Here is a 20234-nt window from a genome sequence, read left to right on the forward strand (position 1 = left end):
ATCTCTAACTGTTGAATACAAAAATATAATATATATTGAGACTGACAGTGGGAACTTTGAGTATTAGATAATGTTGTTTACTATGGATATAGTTTGTTATTTCTTTGGTGTTGTTTTTGTTTTTTACCGTCCTGCTATAATTGACTCCAATGCAAAATTAAATGAAAGGAAAATGTTATTCTGTTTTTAAATAGCTGAATTCAAATGCCATCTTCACTGTTTCCATGCTATTCTCTGTATAAGAAATAGATATCGGGAGGTTCATCTGCTGAATACTAATCGACATGTCGCAGAATGAGACATTTATAGATTGTGCCCAAATGACAAACCAAGTTTGGTTCCCTCTAATTATCTGTATGGAGATTAGTGCAATAATTTATTCTTACATTTTTATTATACCTGTGGGAGCAAGTGAAAGAAAATGTTGTCAGGGAAGATGTCAGTTGTGTTGGCAGTGTTAGGAAATGTGTACAAAGTGTAGATGCCCATGTGGAGCTTTAAATCTTAATAAAGTTTCATCTTATCTCCAACTAAACTGCAGAAGGGAGAACTTTTTTATCTTGAGCAAAAAGATTTAATCGGTGACACAACTGTTACTTTTTTGTTTTAATAATATATGACAATGTTTTTAAAATATTTTTAAGGAGATCAGATGCATATTTATTTATTGCAAACAGCTTTATAGTAAATGGCTTGTACTTGTATAGCACTTTATCAAGTCCCCAGAGACCCCAAAGCGCTTCACACTACATTCAGTCATCCACCCATTCATAACCAGATTCACACACTGACATCAGCATTTGCTTTTGGAATAAAGCAAACACTCAGATGTGAGCTTTAACCTACAGAACAACAGAGCCACTCAAAATAACCTTGTAGAACCACTGATTCGGTCAATTTAACCTCTTATTCACAGTTGGTAGCTCACTTTAGAAAAAAACAGTAATCTACATGAAAAAAAAACATGTTTACTGTTTGACCACAAAATTAATAAAATCAGCGAACTTCAGATTTAGTATAGCACATTGTAAGCACGGGTGAAGATCTGTTATACAGGTCCTTCTCAAAATATTAGCATATTGTGTTAAAGTTAATTATTTTCCATAATGTCATGATGAAAATTTAACATTCATGTATTTTAGATTCATTGCACACTAACTGAAATATTTCAGGTCTTTTATTATCTTAATACGGATGATTTTGGCATACAGCTCATGAAAACCCAAAATTCCTATCTCACAAAATTAGCATGTCATTAAAAGGGTCTCTAAATGAGCTATGAACCTAATCATCTGAATCAACGAGTTAACTCTAAACACCTGCAAAAGACTCCTGAGGCCTTTAAAACTCCCAGCCTGGTTCATCACTCAAAACCCCAATCATGGGTAAGACTGCCGACCTGACTGCTGTCCAGAAGGCCACTATTGACACCCTCAAGCAAGAGGGTAAGACACAGAAAGAAATTTCTGAACGAATAGGCTGTTCCCAGAGTGCTGTATCAAGGCACTTCAGTGGGAAGTCTGTGGGAAGGAAAAAGTGTGGCAGAAAACGCTGCACAACGAGAAGAGGTGACCGGACCCTGAGGAAGATTGTGGAGAAGGGCCGATTCCAGACCTTGGGGGACCTGCGGAAGCAGTGGACTGAGTCTGGAGTAGAAACATCCAGAGCCACCGTGCACAGGCGTGTGCAGGAAATGGGCTACAGGTGCCGCATTCCCCAGGTCAAGCCACTTTTGAACCAGAAACAGCGGCAGAAGCGCCTGACCTGGGCTACAGAGAAGCAGCACTGGACTGTTGCTCAGTGGTCCAAAGTACTTTTTTCGGATGAAAGCAAATTCTGCATGTCATTCGGAAATCAAGGTGCCAGAGTCTGGAGGAAGACTGGGGAGAAGGAAATGCCAAAATGCCAGAAGTCCAGTGTCAAGTACCCACAGTCAGTGATGGTCTGGGGTGCCGTGTCAGCTGCTGGTGTTGGTCCACTGTGTTTTATCAAGGGCAGGGTCAATGCAGCTAGCTATCAGGAGATTTTGGAGCACTTCATGCTTCCATCTGCTGTAAAGCTTTATGGAGATGAAGATTTCATTTTTCAGCACGACCTGGCACCTGCTCACAGTGCCAAAACCACTGGTAAATGGTTTACTGACCATGGTATCACTGTGCTCAATTGGCCTGCCAACTCTCCTGACCTGAACCCCATAGAGAATCTGTGGGATATTGTGAAGAGAACGTTGAGAGACTCAAGACCCAACACTCTGGATGAGCTAAAGGCCGCTATCGAAGCATCCTGGGCCTCCATAAGACCTCAGCAGTGCCACAGGCTGATTGCCTCCATGCCACGCCGCATTGAAGCAGTCATTTCTGCAAAAGGATTCCCAACCAAGTATTGAGTGCATAACTGTACATGATTATTTGAAGGTTGACGTTTTTTGTATTTAAAACACTTTTCTTTTATTGGTCGGATGAAATATGCTAATTTTGTGAGATAGGAATTTTGGGTTTTCATGAGCTGTATGCCAAAATCATCCGTATTAAGACAATAAAAGACCTGAAATATTTCAGTTAGTGTGCAATGAATCTAAAATATATGAATGTTAAATTTTCATCATGACATTATGGAAAATAATTAACTTTGTCACAATATGTTAATATTTTGAGAAGGACCTGTAGTCCAGCTGAAATCCTTCTGCCTATTGTTAGGTGACTAATTGCTTTAAAAGATGAACAAATGTTAGTTCAACTAATGTATTCTTGTTTCAGTAATGGCTATAATGAAAGGAAAGAGTACAAATATTTCACTATTGAAAAAATGTTTTAATTATAACAAAGAACTTCAAGGTAAGAAATACACCTACAACGAAGAAGTACTCAGTTGTCTAAAGGGTCCAGCAAGCACCTTGACCATCTCCTCCAGAGAAGTGCACTGCAGAATCGCAGAGCTTGTTCAACATTTGCAGCAGGTGGGTATGAATGCATCTGCATACAGATTGAGGCAAGCTAAAAGCTTGTTTTGCAAAAGAATATACAAGGACAGAAATTTAGTGCAATGTTAGAATTTAAAATTATTCTACTCACATCTAAAGCCCTTAATGATCAAGCTCCATCATATATCAGAGATCAGACTGTTCCATATGTTCCTAAAAGAGCACTTCGTTTTCATGCTGTATTTTTACTGGTGGTTCCCAGAATCTTTAAAAGTAGAATTGGAGGCAGATCTTTTAGTCATTAGGTTCCTCTTCTGTGTAACCAGCTCCCAGCCTTGGTCTGTTTTTCGCTTTCTAGAAGCTACATCTGGCCTGGCTCTGTGTTTAGCTGAGGCACCATCCTGGAGGGCAGCCGAGCTGCTGCTGTCAACAACTTAATGCTCACCTTATACAGATGATACACTTGGCCCTGTCTTTCAATGTTTAACCCTGTCTCTCCTAGACATTACTACTGGCTGAACGTCTTCTGTGACTAACTTTATGTGTTCTCTTTCATACTCTAGAATTGAAAACTGGCTCAGAGTTCTTATGCTTAGCTGTGTTTCTCTCCTAGATGAAGCCTCTAAAGGAGCTAATGTTAACGTTTTATTTTTCTTTCCAATAGAAAGTACTCCTGGATCAGTACTTCTGTGTTCTTTTTGTGTCTCTGCTCTGTTCTTTCAAACCTTCCGTCAGTCATGGCAGATGGCCGCTCACACTGAGCCTGGTTCTGCTCTAGGTTTCTTCCAGTTAAAGGGAGTTTTTCCTCTCCTCTGTCGCTACATGCTCAGTGTTAGGGATTGCTGCATAGTCAATGCAAGAGCCTTTCCACTGATTCCAGGAGGTGTGAATGCTGCAAGTCACTGACTCGATGCAATCTGCTGGGTTTCCTTAGATAGAAAAACTTTTTAATCAGTTTGTATCATAAACTTAATCTGACTGCACTGTTTGATAATTAGGATTATTTGGAATGTATGTACCCGACTTAAAATGTGTATGATTAGATTGAATTGACTTTGTAAAGTGCCTTAAGACGACATGTGTTGTGAATTGACGCTATATAAATAAACTGAATTTAATTGAATTATTATTGTCTCCCATGAATCGTCCTTTGGATTGCTTGAGACATCAAGGAAATTATATATCTGGAGAATAAACTCTGAGATTTCTGTCATGGCAACAGTAAAGCACCATTACTGTATATGGTTAAGGTTGTTTCTCATCTAAGGTTGTAGACTTATTCTCAAAAAGCTGCATTCAAAGCTGGTGTCAGGATCTGGGTTGTGTTTGTGTTTTTGTGCTTGCTACATGTGTTCAGTGTTTTCAGACGGTGCTGGAGTTCTCAGGTGTGCTGGGTGACAGGTGTGACTTATTCTACTGATTACTTTGAGACGTACTTAAGCAGGAGGCTACTAGCACTTCAATGCCAGTGTTTTGCCCACAGTGGTAACAAGTGCAAGCCAAACATTAAATCTATGCTTTGTTCTTTGGCCTTGTGTAACTTTGTTTATGCTCCTTCGCAGGCTAAGTTAACCTGAACCCAGGATTTATGTCACTGAATACTGACTACGTATCTACGTTCTGAGGATTTAATCTCCTATCTACTGTCTTCGTTTGGATTCGCATCTAGCTGGCAGTTTTCCTGCTACCTTCGCCTCCTGGACCAAGCCGTAAGCATACCCTGTCCACCCTCCATCGTAAACATCTGCACACTGAACTCATTCCTGTTTTTGCTCCGAGCTCACACTGAACAGCACCTAGAGAACCTTCTACAAACCTGGATCCTGAATGCCTCTTCCCCTGGCGACCTGACCACACCTATTTATTTAGTAAGCTGTTCTCTTGATTGCATTAATTTATTGTTCTTAGTTTGATATCATTCAGTTCCCTATTTTCACCAGTTCTCTTCCCTTCTTCCCATACAGTTGGAAAATCATCCACTCCTGATAATCTTTGTCACAATAAACATCCTTTACATATTCTGTTCTCTGGAGTGTTCTCTGTATGTGGGTCAGATCTATTGCAAACAAAATGACAGCTGGTATCAAGAGTAAAGGTGGCACAACTTTGTATTTATCTGTGTATTTAAAAAAAAAAAAATTTTTTTTTTGTATGGTGCTGCTCCTGGGGCGGGGGGGTGTTTGTAATCCATTTTAAAAAAGCTGACGGAGAAACAACAGTACAAGTAAAAATCTCACTTTACTGTGTTCCCATCATAACTTGAAGCATCTTTACTACTTATGACATTTCCTTCAACTGTAGCTTTATTCTTACCTTCTGCAATCAAAATCAAATTTGTGGAATGGGCAAATAGTTGTCCTCTCAGCAGATTCTTCCACCTGAACTGTGGTTCTGAGTAACCATTAGCCTCTTGGCTGCTTCTCTGATATTTACCCTTGGTTGCCCTGTCAGTTTAGGTGGATGGCCATATCTTAGGTTTAAAGTTGGACCATACTCTTTACATTTTTGGATAATGATTTGTACAGTGCTCTAAGATGTTAACAGATATACTATTTTATAATCTAAGCCCTCTTCAAACGTCTAGACAAAGGTGGAATCTGTTTAACAATTTGGTAATTACTGAAGGCAGCAGGTTGTTGTGGATTTTTTTTAGGGGTATCAGAACCAACAAGGAAACAAATACCTGTTGTCTGATCCTCTGGCAAGATTTAGATTTAAATCGCAATAATGAAACTGTTCTTTTTCTGTCTCTATTGTACACACACACACCAAAAAAAAAAAGATTACACAAAAATGAGAAACCCAAAGCATCTTTATTATCAACATGCAGGATACAGAAAAAAAATTTCCATCTCACAAATGATAGTCTACCACACATGCTTGCCTACCATCCTGAAACTCTTTATAATGTAAGGTTATTAAGAAATTATTACAATTATTCATAACATAATTTCCATTTAACAAAATCACAAGCAAATCTGTAAAAAAAAAGAACCTCAAATGCCCGAGATTACCCCACAGCTTCACACAAATGACATAGATACTTTATTTCATAACTAGCAAGCGGCTACTCGAGATTGGATATTAGTGGGAGCTGAATTATGCATGCATTCATGCAGTACACTAAATCGAATGCCACCAGTTCCATAAATAACATTTGCAATGCTAATTCTAAGCATTGGGGAGGAGTGAGAGTTTGCAGGATCATGTTCAGGCTTTTCCCCACAGATATATGGGGTACTTTGTGTTTCTGTACTTGCTAGTTATCTAAATAAGGTAGAAGTGTCATTTCTTTCAGTAGGATATGGTCAGACTATGCATGCCAGTTCGGAAGGCTGTTAATATTTCTACAAATACATTTTCAATATACAGTAAATAGCAATAATTTCCCAGTTGATGCCATGGTGGCCAAACATGCAATAGTTATCAATGGACTAATTAAAATTGCTTTACCATAACAAGCTAAGTCTCTGTGCTAGACTACTGTTTGTTCTATTGTTGTGTATATGTATTTGCTTATGTCTCCTTGTGCTTTCAGACATGTACATGTATTATACAACATTTGGATGTATTTTTATATAATTTACCAGGAGTGTAACGAGATCTTGTCAAAGGATCTTCCAATATCAAAACACTATACTGTCACTGTTTGGGATTCAGTAATTTTGGTTGATGTAAAGTTTGTTTTTTATTCACCTTCCTATGTTTATATTTGTAGTTATTCTAGAGTTTTGTGATTCCCTGTTCCTTGCTTTACTCAATACTTTCCCACAGCTGCTCCTAATCTGTACATTTGCTCACCTGTGTAGCATTCACTTCAGTCTCCGGCACCTGGACTCCACAGGAACCTACGCCAGGATCCTGTTTGTGGATTTCAGCTCTGCCTTCAACACCATCGTCCCAGCTCTGCTCCAGGAGAAGCTCTCCCAACTGAGTGTGCCCGACTCCACCTGTATGTAGGTGGTTCACTGACTTCCTGTCTGACAGGAAGCAGCGCGTGAGGCTGGGGAAGCACGTCTCTGACTCCCTGACCATCAGCACTGGTTCCCCCCAAGGCTGTGTTCTCTCTCCTCTGCTCTTCTCCCTGTACACCAACAGCTGCACCTCCAGTCACCAGTCTGTCAAGCTTCTGAAGTTTGTGGACGACACCACCCTGATCGGACTCATCTCTGATGGTGACGAGTCCGCGTACAGATGGGAGGTGGACCATCTGTTGGACTGGTGCAGCCAGAACAACCTTGAGCTCAACGCTCTAAAGACAGTAGAGATGGTTGTGGACTTCAGGCAGAACCCAGCCCCACCTGCCCCCATCACCCTCTGTGACTCCATAATTGACACTGTGGAATCTTTCCGCTTCCTGGGAACCATCATCTCCAGGATCTCAAGTGGGAGCCAAACATCAGCTCCCTCATCAAGAAAGCCCAGCTGAGGATGTTCTTCCTGCGGCAGCTGAAGAAATTCAACCTGCCAAAGACTATGATGGTGCACTTCTACACAGCCATCATTGAGTCCATCCTCACCTCCTCCATCACCATCTGGTACGCCGCTGCTACAGCCAAGGATAAAGGCAGGCTGCAGCGTGTCATTCGGTCTGCTGAGAAGGTGATTGGCTGCAGTCTACTGTCGCTCCAGGAACTGTACACCTCCAGGACCCTGAAGCGGGCAGGGAAGATTCTGGCTGATCCCTCCCACCCCGGTCACAGACTCTTTGAAACTCTCCCCTCTGGCAGGAGGCTGCGGTCCATCCGGACCAAAACCTCACGCCACAAGAACAATTTTTTCCCATCTGCCACCAGCCTGGTTAACAAAGCCCGGAAACCACCTTGACATTCTCCCTTTCCCCCACACCCCCCTTTTTTGCTGACAGGACACTTGTAACTTGTAACTCTATGCGTTACATTAACGCTCAGCTTGGACTCCTGCTTTACTTGCACTGCCATACTTGCACAATGATCACCTGCACTGTTGTATTGCTCTTGCATCTTATACTGCTCTATATTTACTCTCACTCACTTAAAACTGTGCACATATATTTATATTATATTGTAGATATGTTTATACTGTTTAATTTGTACTGTATTGCACCGACTACGCCAAAACAAATTCCTTGTATGTCCAAAAACGTACTTGGCAATAAAGCATTTCTGATTCTGATTCTGAATTACAAAATCTACTAATATAAATACTCCGTGGTTTAGTTTCTCCAAGTCAAGCCAGGGTTGCAAAGTGCTGTCTAGTTGGTGTCAGTATGGGACATTTATCTGGTCGAGTAAATATAAGCCATTATCATGAGCCCTGTATATGGCCCAGAGTGCTTAAAAGTTTAAGCAAGAAAGGAGGTAGTTTTTGATTTGAACTAATATGTTGACGAATAATAAAAATTGCCTGTCATGCTTGCCAGTGGCATTTTGTTACAAAAGCAGTGAAGGAGATTCTAATGCTTTTATATTACAGTGAGTACACTGCATTTGACTAAAGCTGGGGTCTGCTTCACAGGTTTCTACTGAAGTTAAATTTAATACCCCAGTCACACTATTGCTATTGCCTAGTGTTTCAATGGCACAGGAAGATGTCCAAGGTATACTCCAGCATTGTCTTCTTACACATGTAACTCTGTAGAATACATAATTTGATTACCAGCTAAGACAGGCTGCCACAAATCTTTTGGAGATATCAAAGATTCCACAGCATGAGTACCAAAGCTCTCACACGCTATGTATAGTGCACATGTGTGCCAGGTCTATAGCACTTACAAAGCTGGTACTTAAATATCGCAGCAAAAACTCAAGGTTAAATCTCATACAACACTACTTTTTGATTAATGTAGCTCATATTTATCTGGCCACCTGCGAGCAATTATAGAGCATTGAAATTTCATTCTACAGAGGGTCAGTTGATCTTTCACTATAAAAACACTCCGCAGATACACAGTCATGTAACGTCAAAAGCAGTGGACCACCTCCTATTGCAGATGACACTGTGAACACTCTTGATCCCAATACTTACACTCTATTCAAATCAGAAGTGCATCAAAAAGCAACACGCATACTTCAAAGGTGTAACAAGATTTTGTGTTCCATGAAATCTGCTTAATTTCCTCACCTTTAGACCTGCATATTTAATACCCCAACATACACAGCAAGATAGGAAACTGTGTTACAGCAGTTTAAGGACTATTTCAACATTTTTAAGGAAAACAGACTGGAGTTCAGCATCTCTAGTTAAAAATCTAAAATATTTGAGTATTCAAACCTAAATTGGATATTTCTACATTGAATGGAGATTCTTTAAAACATAAATTGGATTAATTAAACCTTTATTTAATTGTAAACGCACAAAGAGAAAGAATTTGAATTCTTTTTGTGTTTTTTTAACAACCATAATATTAGACAAGCCTATTAACCCCAGAATATGGACCGGTCAAATGTAAATGAGAGTGTTTGTTTAGAAATGCAGGCATGTGTGCATGTTGTACATTGTCAGGGGCTGAAGGTCCTCGGGGACTCGTAGTCCGATATACACTTAGGTTTGATTCCTTTTGCATTGTAGTAATCCACCACTTGGTTAGGGACTTCTGCCAGTACGCTCTTAGCCAAAGCAGCTGGAGAAGCCTAAAAAAACAGAGACAGAGAGGAGGTCAGAAACATCCACACACAGGCACACAAACACATACACGCACACACACACACACACACACACACACACACACACACACACACACACACACACACACACACATACACTTGCATCACTATTTATTCCTTAATCTTGGAGGGAAGAATGTAAGCATCCCTGTGTTTAGACTGCTGAGACTGATGTGATCTGACAAGATCGTCTGACAACCTCTAAAATATTCTTGCTTTCACTTTTTAGGTTTTTGGTGTCATCACTTGATTTTTGTGCACAACATGTGTGCAGCAAAATGACCCAGCAGAAAAAAAATATAATTGCATCATATTCTTTCAACTCCTGTCACGATTCTGCATAAAAGCACTGTCTTCACACAATATGAAAGTAAGGGATTGCACACTTTAAAACCAGGCTTCAGACTCTGCTGCAATATAAAGCATGTGGTTAATAATGCACAGTACTGAGATTATGTTTGTTCTTGTTTGCTCAGTGGAGATTATTGTTTGATCTGTAGTTTGAGTAGGCTGACACAGGTCAGTTCTCCAAGAAGATCATTTGGAAACTGCGTGTTCTTTACAAAAAACAAGTTGGTACTATGACCTTAATAATGTCAGTTTTTCCCTGGGATGAACAATGTGGAATGAAACAAATTATCTCAGCAATGCTACTTTATTATTTCATATGTTATGATTCATTAAGATATGTGAACTACTTAACTCAAAGTTTTTGTGTTTAGGGGAAGCAATAGACTTGTAACCAAAAAACAACCTCTCACTGAGTGACATGTTGGCCTGCTGAATTCATGAAAAGGCAGGCATATAGAATATTAACAAACTACGTTCTTAACTTTATTTGATGTAGAGTGGTTTGTTTATTAAAACTTAGTGAGTAATTCAAAATAAAATTTCTTTGTTTGCTGTACCTGTCATGCTTATAATTCAGTCAATTCAATGTCATGATACTCTAATTGGAGTTTTCAATGTTATTTTGTATTTTATAATTTATACTGTGTTAGCATTGCTTCTCTTTGTCTATCTACATACTTCTGTGAACGCAAGCTGCTTAGCTCTTACTGGCAACCACCGGCCTACATTCACACTACTTTTGATTCAGAGAGTTTTCATTTATTTTCAAATGAAATAACAGTTATGTGGTGGATGACAGTGGATCAGGAACATGTATGGTGACTTCAAATGCTGTGTTTTATTTATGTTTGAACTCTAAACCCAGATCTGGGAATGACATCAAACAAAATTTAAACATATTCTATTTCTAAGTTCAAAAACCAGTTGGATTAGATATGCTCCATGACCATGCTAAGAGTGGTGACTTGTTAATAGGGGGTACCAGGGCACCGCCACCATCAAAACTGCAGAAACAAAAAGTAATTATCACATGTATTCACTCATAAAATGTGTCCCATTCCATTTTGGGTTTATTTGCGGTTATTTTTGTGTAAGTGTTAAATGGCAAAGGGCGCAGGCCAAATAAGTGTGTATGTATGTTCTTAAACGTTTTAGCTTTCGTGTGACTTCATGCTGGTCTCTAATTGGTTACTTAAAGATTTTACCCCTGTGGCAAATCACTGTAATTTTTTTGTTTCATTTTTCGACCAATCTGATTAATTCAAGATACCTGTCAATCACAGTCACATCTCTGGCAGTTTAAACGCGCAGGTGAGAATGTTTCTCACACATATGGATGCCAACAGAAAAGTCAGACAAGAACAATGACCAGACAGGAGACAATGGCAGCAGCGAAAGGAAATTCTGTGATTTGTTTACAAAGTAACAATTTCACAAGGCTTGCCGCTGAAGGAAAAGAAACGGACAAGGAATGTATACCGGACTGACCAGACTTAAAAATACCGCAGCAGGAGCATGACAGTGGACTGATTTATGTTCATGTTAAGTTTATTGTTTTGTTGTTATCCCCAAAATTGGTATTCTTATTGGTTTATTTGTCATGTTCAGGTTAACACAGTCAACAATGCAATGAAATGCTTGGGATAAGAAGAACCGTTCAACTCACTATAAAAAACTCACTATAAAAAGTACTAATGGCAGAGGAATGTGAAGCTGCTCATCTGCTCCACCTCAGCATTATTAATATAGATGGGGTAATACCGGCCTTCAAGCTGTCTCCTAAAGTCCACTATCCTCTTCGTAGCTGATGTTCAAGGAGAGGTTATTTTCTTGACACCAACTGGTCAGTGATTTCACCTCATTCCTGTAGGCACTCTTGTTGTTGTCTGTAATGAGGCCCAAAATGGTGACATCGTCAGCAAACTTGAGGATAACGTTTGAGCTATGCCTGGCAGTACAGTCATATGTGATGAGTGAGAAGAGGACTGGACTGAGATCAGCCCTGAGGTGCACCGTGCGCTGAGGAGTAGTGTGGAGGAGAGGTTTCTGCCGATTCTCGCTGTTTGTGGTCTGTTGGTTATGAAAGTCCAATAGCCAGCAGCAGATGGACTTTTCTAGTCCCTGGGCAGTGAGCTTGGTGACCAGCTGGGAGAGGATTATGGTATGGAATGCTGAGCTGTGGTCAATAAAGAGCATTCTAACATAGGTGTTCCCCCTCTCCAGGTGGTTGAGGGAAGTGTGGACTGCTAGAGCATTGGTGTTGTCTGTGGACCTGTATGCTCTATATGCGAACTGTAGAGGTCCAGGGTGTCAGGAAGGGAGGCACGGATGTGGTTCTTGATGATTCGCTCAAAGAACTTTATGATGACAAATGTAAGTGCTATAGGTCGAACGTCATCAGGACGGGTAGCTACAGTGGAGGACTTGAGGGTGATGGGCACTATAGACTGGCTCAGACAAAGGGTAAAGAGGTTAGTAAACACCTCAGTGAGTTGGTCAGTGCACACTCTCAGCACCCATCCTGGGATGCCATCAGGCCCTGGTGACTTACAAGGGTTAACTTTCTTGAACGCCCATCTAACTGTAGCCATGTCTATGTTGAGTGTAGCGTCCTCACTATCCACAAGTGGTCTGGTGATGGGTGTGGTGTTGTCCGCATCAAACAGAGCGTAGAAGATCTTAAGCTCATTGGGAAAAGACGCACTGCACAGTTCCACAGACCTGTTCCTCCCACTGTAATCTGTGATGCATTGCAGTCCATGCCACATGCGCCTTGGGTTGTTGCTCTGTTGGGCAGACTCGACACTCTCCTTCTACTCCCTCTGCAAAGTCTTAACAGTATTTCTGAGGTTGTACTTGGCTGCTATGTAGGCGTCAGGATCTCTAGATTTAAATGAAGCCGTGTGTGCTTTAAGTTTAGCACGTACTTCAGGCCTGACCAATGGATTCTGGTTGGGGTAAGTGCAGATGGAGACTTTTGGCACAACATCCTCAGTGCACTTTCCCATATAGCCTAAGACAGAATCTGTGTACTCATTAATGTTGCCATCCGCTGAGTCTGCAAACATTTGCCAATCTATTGTTCCAAAGCAGTCCTGCAGAATATTATCAGCTGCATTGTCCCACTTGAAAATGTCCCTTGGAACCGTTTTTTTCTGTTTGAGCCTTTGTTTGAGCCCTCATCAAGATGTTCACTAAAGGAGGTTACACTATAATGTGTGTGAAAGAGCTAAAATACACAGTTTGTCAGAAGATAATATAAACTGTTTTTAGCAAAGCTATCAGTTTTAAAAGCAAGGCAGCCATGTTGGATGTTGAGGTTAGGGTTGTGCTTGTTATTTATAAAACATTTAAGAACCACTGTTCTAGGTCAACTTGTGGCTTCAAAGCCACGGCCCTTAGGTTTCATTAAACATTGTAAAGAAATGAGCAACATTTTTAAATGTAAAGACTGCACACTTTTGCGGTTCTTCCAGCTGATTTTTTAGCAATACCTGCATAGAATTTCTACAGCAGAACTGAACTTTATTTCTTAATGTGGGGTATCTATTTTTCCAAATTTTTATTGTATGTTTATAAAAGGACTTTACCTTGGTCTAGTCAAGAAAGACAACTTCCCTCAATGATAAAACAAATTCCATCTGGTTTATGATAAATCGAAATGTTACCTATTTCCAAAGGGTCAAGTAGGTTTTCAGGTTCTAGACAAATTTTCTTTGGAAGGGATGAGGGCAGAAATGGCTCTTTGAACTGAAGAGATTGCCAACCTTTGCTCTAGATAATACACAAAGAAACTGCTAATTATATTTAGTAATGTAATCTAATAGAATTCAATTGAATTCAATTAAAAAATACTTTATTAATCCCAAAAGGGAAATTAAATGTTGTTATAGCTCATATTATGAAGGTCTCCTCAAAGAGCCGTTGTAGATGCTGATGGCTGTGGGCAGGAAGGATCTCCTGTAGCGCTCCGTCTTACAGCAGATCTGAAGAAGCCTCTGACTGAAGACACTCTGTTGTTGTAGGACAGTCTCATGAAGAGGATGCTCAGGGTTCTCCATAATGTTCTTCATTTTATGAAGAATCCTTCTTTCCACAATGATCTCCAGAGGTTCCAGAGAAGTCCCCAGAACAGAGCCAGCCTTATTTATCAGCTTGTTGAGCTTTTTTAAGTCCCTGGCTCTGATGCTGCTTCCCCAGCAGATGATGGTAGAAGAGATCACACTTTCCACAACAGACTTATAGAAGATATGCAGCATCTTGCTGCAAACACCAAAGGACCTAAGCTTCCTCAAGAAGTACAGTCTGCTCTGTCCCTTCTTGTAGATGTCTTCACAGTTGCATCTCCACTCTAGTCTGTTGTCCAGATGAACACCGAGGTATTTATACTCCTCCACCACCTCCACTTCTTCTCCCATGATAGAAATAGTTTTTGACTTATTCCTGTTTCTCTTAAAATCTACAATCATCTCCTTTGTTTTAGTCACGTTCAAAATGAGATGATTGTTTCCACACCATGTCACAAAGCGGTCCACCACGTTCCTGTACTCAACTTCTTGTCCATCTCTGATCCACCCCATGACTGCAGAATCATCCGAGTATTTCTGCAGATGACAAGAGTCTGTCTTGTACTGGAAGTCTGAGGTGTACAGAGTGAAAAGGAATGGTGAGAGTACAGTCCCCTGTGGTGCTCCTGTGCTGCTGACTACCTGGTTAGACTCACAACCCTTCAGTCTCACAAACTGTGGTCTGTTTGTCAGGTAGTCTTTGATCCAGGAGATTGTTGAGGCCTCCACCTGAGTCTTCTGGAGTTTCTGACAAAGCAAATCAGGTTGGATTGTATTAAATGCACTGGAGAAATCAAAGAACATGATCCTCACAGTGCTGCTGGCTTTGTCCAGATGACAATGGGTTTGTTGAAGCAGGTGTATGATGGCATCTTCAACTCCAACTCCACAGCGATAAGCAAACTGAAGGGGGTCCTGATGGTTTACTGTTTGCTTACTCAGCTGGGCCAACAAGAGTCTCTCTAGGACCTTCATGATGTGAGATGTCAGGGCAACAGGTCTATAGTCATTGAGGACTGATGGGTGAGTTTTCTTTGGTACCGGAACAAGACAGGAGGTCTTCCACAACACCGGAACCTTCTTCTGGGCCAGGCGTAGGTTGAAGAGGTGCTGCAGAATCCCACAGAGCTGCTCTGCACAGGCCTTCAGGACTCTAGGGCTGACATGATCTGGACCTGCAGCCTTATTCCTATTCAGTCTCTCCAGTTGTCTCTTCACCTGACTTCTTGAGAGACACAGGTGGAGGGGGGAAGCAAAGGAAGCATCAGCATCTTCTGATATGGTTGAAGGCAAACATGTAGAAGCAGAAAGGTCTAGGGCTGAGGTGGAAGATAAAAAATGTGAGGTGTTACTGGACAGCTGTGTGTCCTGTGGGTCAAAGGAAGATGGAATGTCTGTTTGGCTGTGAGCAGGAGAGGAGGATGCAAAGCTGGTTTCTGAACTGAACCTATTGAAGAATGTGTTCAGTTCATTGGCTCTGTCCAGACCTCCATCGGTCTGATCATCCTTCTGCTTGAAGCCTGTGATCTTCTTCATCCCTGTCCACACATCTCTGATATTGTTTTGCTGGAGCTTGCTCTCCAGCTTCTTCTTGTACACCTCCTTGCTGTCTCTTATCTTGACTTTAAGTTGCTTCTGTATAATCCTCAATAATTCTCTGTCTCCCTCTCTGAAGGCTCTTTTTTTTCTTGTTAAGCAGGTCCTTCAGGTCACTGGTGATCCAAGGTTTGTTATTGGGGAAGCATCTCACGGTTCTGGTGGGGATGATGTTATCCACACAGAAGTTTATATAGTCGGTTACACACTCAGTAACGGCATTGATGTCCTCTCCATGTGGCTGGCACAGTGCGTCCCAGTCTGTAGCCTCAAAGCAACCTTGCAGAGCTTCTTCAGCTTCCTGTGACCATTTTCTCACAGTCCTCTTTATTACAGGTTGTCTCTGAACAAGGGGCTTATATTTCGAGCAGAGAAAAACAAGATTGTGATCTGATTTGCCTAGAGGAGGTCTTGCTGTAGAGATGTATGAGTCCTTGACATTTGCATAAAACAAATCCAATGTTTTGTTTTCTCTGGTAGAGCAGCTGACAAATTGTTGAAACGTTGGAAGTGTAGCAGAGAGTGAAGCATGGTTAAAATCACCAGAAATTGCCACAAAAGCATTGGGGTTTTGTGTCTGTAGCTTAGCAACAACTGAGCTTATGGCATCACATGCAGTGTCAGCAACAGCGGAAGGTGGAACGTAAACTGTTGCCAAAATAACACTGGTGAACTCTCTGGGTAAATAATATGGACGAAAACTTACTGCCAACAGTTCAATATCTGGACTGCAGAGATGACACTTCACAGTAACATGTCCTGGATTACACCATCTGTTGTTCACAAGTACTGCCAGTCCACCTCCTTTACATTTGCCACTCCTCTTTAAATCTCTGTCTGCTCGTATGGTTAAAAAGCCCGGCAGAGAGACGCTGGAGTCGGGGATATGATCCTGCAGCCATGTCTCAGTAAAACACATGATACTGCATGCCCTGTACTCTGGCTGGGTCCTTTGTAGGGCTTGGAGTTCATCCAACTTGTTTCCCAACGATCTCACATTGCCCATCAAAATTGACGGAAGAGATAGTTTGAACTTCCTCCTTCTCTCTCTTCTCTTAGCTCCTGCTCTCCTTTTCAACTCATCAGGGATTTGGGGTTGTAGCTGAAGTATTATTTGAGCTTTTGAGATATTAATCAACTGCTCCCGGTTGTAAGAAACAACCCCGTTGCCATGGCAATGCATCATAACAAATGTCCAAAAATAGAAAGTATTAAGAATAATCCTCCAAGCTGCACAGCATCCGACACTGGAGTGGACAGTCATCCAAAAAAAAATCAACTGTATCCACCACAAGAGGAATAGTTCCCAAAAAAGAATAAATCTGAATCAAAAGTAACAGAGCTACTCCAACCTGCTGCCACCTTGAGCGGCGCAATTCTAGAAAGATGCTAAAGACATGCTAAAATGTCAGATTCAAATCACAGAGAAGTAAAAGACATCTAGCCAAAAGGCCTAAGAAGTCAAACCGCCAAAAGCTGTGTTAAAGACTAATAGTCCAGTTTTGTCTTTGTCTTAAAAAAGCAAAACCATATTTTACATGGCATTGATTCTATTGTATTAATTGATTTCTTATGCTTTCTGAAGACCTTTTAAAGATTTCTTTGGACCTTTGCTACCTATTTTTCTCTGACCTATAAATTCACGTTTAAATGTCTATGAAAAATGGGACAGATAACACAAGGTAGTAGAACTTGGCAGAAAATTTGTTAAAAGTTGCAAAAGGCTAACAAAAAACTAATCAAAGACTTTCAGAAAGTATGAATAATAATAATCAAATCCATGTTAAAACATTACAAGAAAGACTGGTTCCTTACAGGTACTGTATAAAGAAATTAGGCATGCTTTAAAACCTGTCCAAATAACTGTAAATTTAAAATACAAGCAAATGTAATTAATTAAAGTTGAAGTCATAAACCTTTAAAGATATGACAAAAAACACTGGAAATAGCTGTTACATTGAGAATTCAAGTCATTGCCCCTTTATTCAGTTCTTTCAAAAACACACACACCAGCCACAGCACTTAAACAGACAGACACATGACTTCTGAAACCTCAAAGTCAGAGACTGTCGTACTGTCTCATATAATTCCATGAGACAATGCATCATCAAAGTGCCTCCACCCCAGCCTCTTCACCCTCCTCCTCCTCCTCCTTTCTTCTCGTGCCTACCTGTTATCCCCCACTCTGCCTGTCACCCAGAAGCTCCGTCCTCCTAATCTCTTCTGAAAAGAGACGACAGAGCAGAAAATCACCTCTCCACCTCTGTCACACACTTTCTCGCTCTCTTTTGTCTTTAGCTCTGGTCTCCCGCTGACCCCCTCCAATGCCATCTCCAGTGAGCTGTCTCTCCTCCTCAGCTCCCTTCCTAATATTCATCACCTCTCCTCTCTGACCAATTCTCCATCCTCAAACACTCGGTAGATGTTCCCTCTCCTTAACTTAGATATTCGATGGGATATAATTGCTTAATTTCCAAGCTTGTCACAGGCCAAACTCACCATAACGGATCCTGCCAAATCCATCTGGTCAGAGCCAAGTAAAATTAATGCCAGCGGAGAGGAAAAGACATAAACACAAATGAACATGAACACGCAAACCCTTTTAGGAGCAGAGACCTGATGTGTTTTGATGAGCACAGCAAGGATATTATTCCCACTTGGGGAAAATTTCTCAGTGTAAGCACAACAAAAATCCTCACTTCAAAATCTGAGTCTCACAAATATCACTAGTTAAAATAATGTGTATAGTTTTGAATAAATATACTCAAGACCACTTTTGAGTGGACCGTCATTCAAATTAAGAAGATAAATGGATTTGCTTTCTAAATCTAACTATGGACAGATTCCTTAAGGTTTCAGTCGCTCTGGCTCCTACAGTGCCTAAAAATTCACTTTGTAAGAATATCCAATAACTTTTTTGCACTGTAAAATCTAGCCTATTGTTTCAACCTATATAATTACGACATCTGTCATAATTTTCAAAACATGATGTTACACTATAGTGCATCTGCCTTATGTAAAAGAACTATAGGTGTGAAAACACCCACAATTGCCAAACCCAGACTACTCCTTTGCATTGCCAGATGGAGAGGCATGATTTATCACTCCAGTGTACATTTGGCAATACATTGTATGTTTGTAGAAGTAGTCTGCATTCGTAGATTCTGGATTCTGGCCATGAAGTCATCAGAACACCTGAGGTCAGTGATTTGTGATTCTGTGAACAAATTCTTTTGGATCTTCAGTGTATGCGATTTGATCTATGTTTAAGCACAGCAGCCACAAATTATTTTGACAAAAGAAATATATGGAATGAACGTTGAAACTCACAGATGCCATATACAGTATATCACACATATGCACCACTACTAATAAACTTACGCAAGTACTTCCCAAATATCACAGCAATGATCTGATATTAACATTACTTAATCTCATGCTGCGTTATGCAGCCGCTCTGTCCGCACTGATGAAGATTCACACACCTCAGCAATCCCAATAACTGAAGTTGCTTCCGCTCACGACAGCACAACCTGCTGTTTAATTCAGCTAATAATTCCTCGACCACAGGGGGTGCTTATTGTCTGTGAATATAACATTTAACTTTCACCCCTAAATGGTCAGACACCTCCTCCAGCTCCGCCGGGGGGAGCCCAAGGCGTTCCCAGGCCACCCGAGTGACATAGTCCCTCCAGTATGTCATGGGCCATCCCCTTGGGGGAGACTTCCAGGAGTCCTCCGAAACAGATGCCCGAGCACCTTAACTAACTCCCCTCAATGTGGAGGAGCTGCTTCCTAATATATACATGCAAATACAAAATGGGAGTGCAATAATGACACACTTATGTGACAGGACTTGATATTTTACAAAATTACCATCATCTGTTTATGTTTATAAAACATGTTTTTAGATATGGCAATATTGGTGGCAAAATAAGAGACATTCTGGCACCAGTTTTAGTTAAGCAAAATCTGACATACCACCACTGAATTATGCTATGATGACTAAAAATAACAAGTAATCTGAGTGAGTGTGATTGTTTTGGATACAATAACTGGACTCTGTTTGGTTTAAACACTGTAAATCTATTTTAGATTGGCTATTATTGAAATCTGCCTCGTTACAGATAAAGAAAAAAACTGTGTGGTTATTAAGGTGAATACGTTATTTTAGTATATTTGCATATTTCTCAACAGCCATAGAAAGTCAAATATAGGTTAGATTCAATCATTTTCCTTTTATTGTGTGATAAAAACCTTATTATATCAGATAAAATCCAGCAAAGACAAGTTAATGAAAAACAAAGACAGATAAATCTTTTTAGGACTTGCTAGAGTAGCCGAAGTTCTCTGATTACAGAAGTTGCAAAAGGACATTTCTTTCACATGCGTCCACTTGTTTTCTGCCAGCAAAGATGCCAAGGAGGACTAAATAACCTGCCCAACCTCCCTCACCTGATCTTTATCCTTCTGACTAATTCTCTTTTCAAACAAGAGACACACAGAGGAGAAAGACGATTTATCTCTTAACCATTTTTGGAAATTTCTTTCAGTTTGATAAATAAAGGTGGATTGTGATCAGATCACTAAACTCTGGATTCCATTAAAGAGGAGGATGGCTCATTTAATTAGCTCAACAACAAGATTAATTCAGTG

At 40.6% G+C, this 20234-nt stretch overlaps 1 protein-coding gene across 1 annotated transcript in view; it reads right to left on the reverse strand.

Annotated features, from left to right (window-relative positions):
• Positions 1–7963: 7963 nt before the first annotated feature.
• The window catches only part of cpne4b (copine IVb), a 48004-nt gene continuing 35733 nt past the window's right edge, over positions 7964–20234 (reverse strand). Inside the window, exon 16 of the mRNA XM_047382958.1 lies at positions 7964–9531. Within this exon, the coding sequence (XP_047238914.1) occupies positions 9400–9531 (132 nt within the window). The 3' untranslated portion in view covers positions 7964–9399. The remainder of the gene's footprint in view (positions 9532–20234) is intronic.

This window comes from Girardinichthys multiradiatus, chromosome 13, assembly GCF_021462225.1.
Source record: "Girardinichthys multiradiatus isolate DD_20200921_A chromosome 13, DD_fGirMul_XY1, whole genome shotgun sequence".
Classification (NCBI taxonomy): Eukaryota; Metazoa; Chordata; class Actinopteri; order Cyprinodontiformes; family Goodeidae; genus Girardinichthys; species Girardinichthys multiradiatus.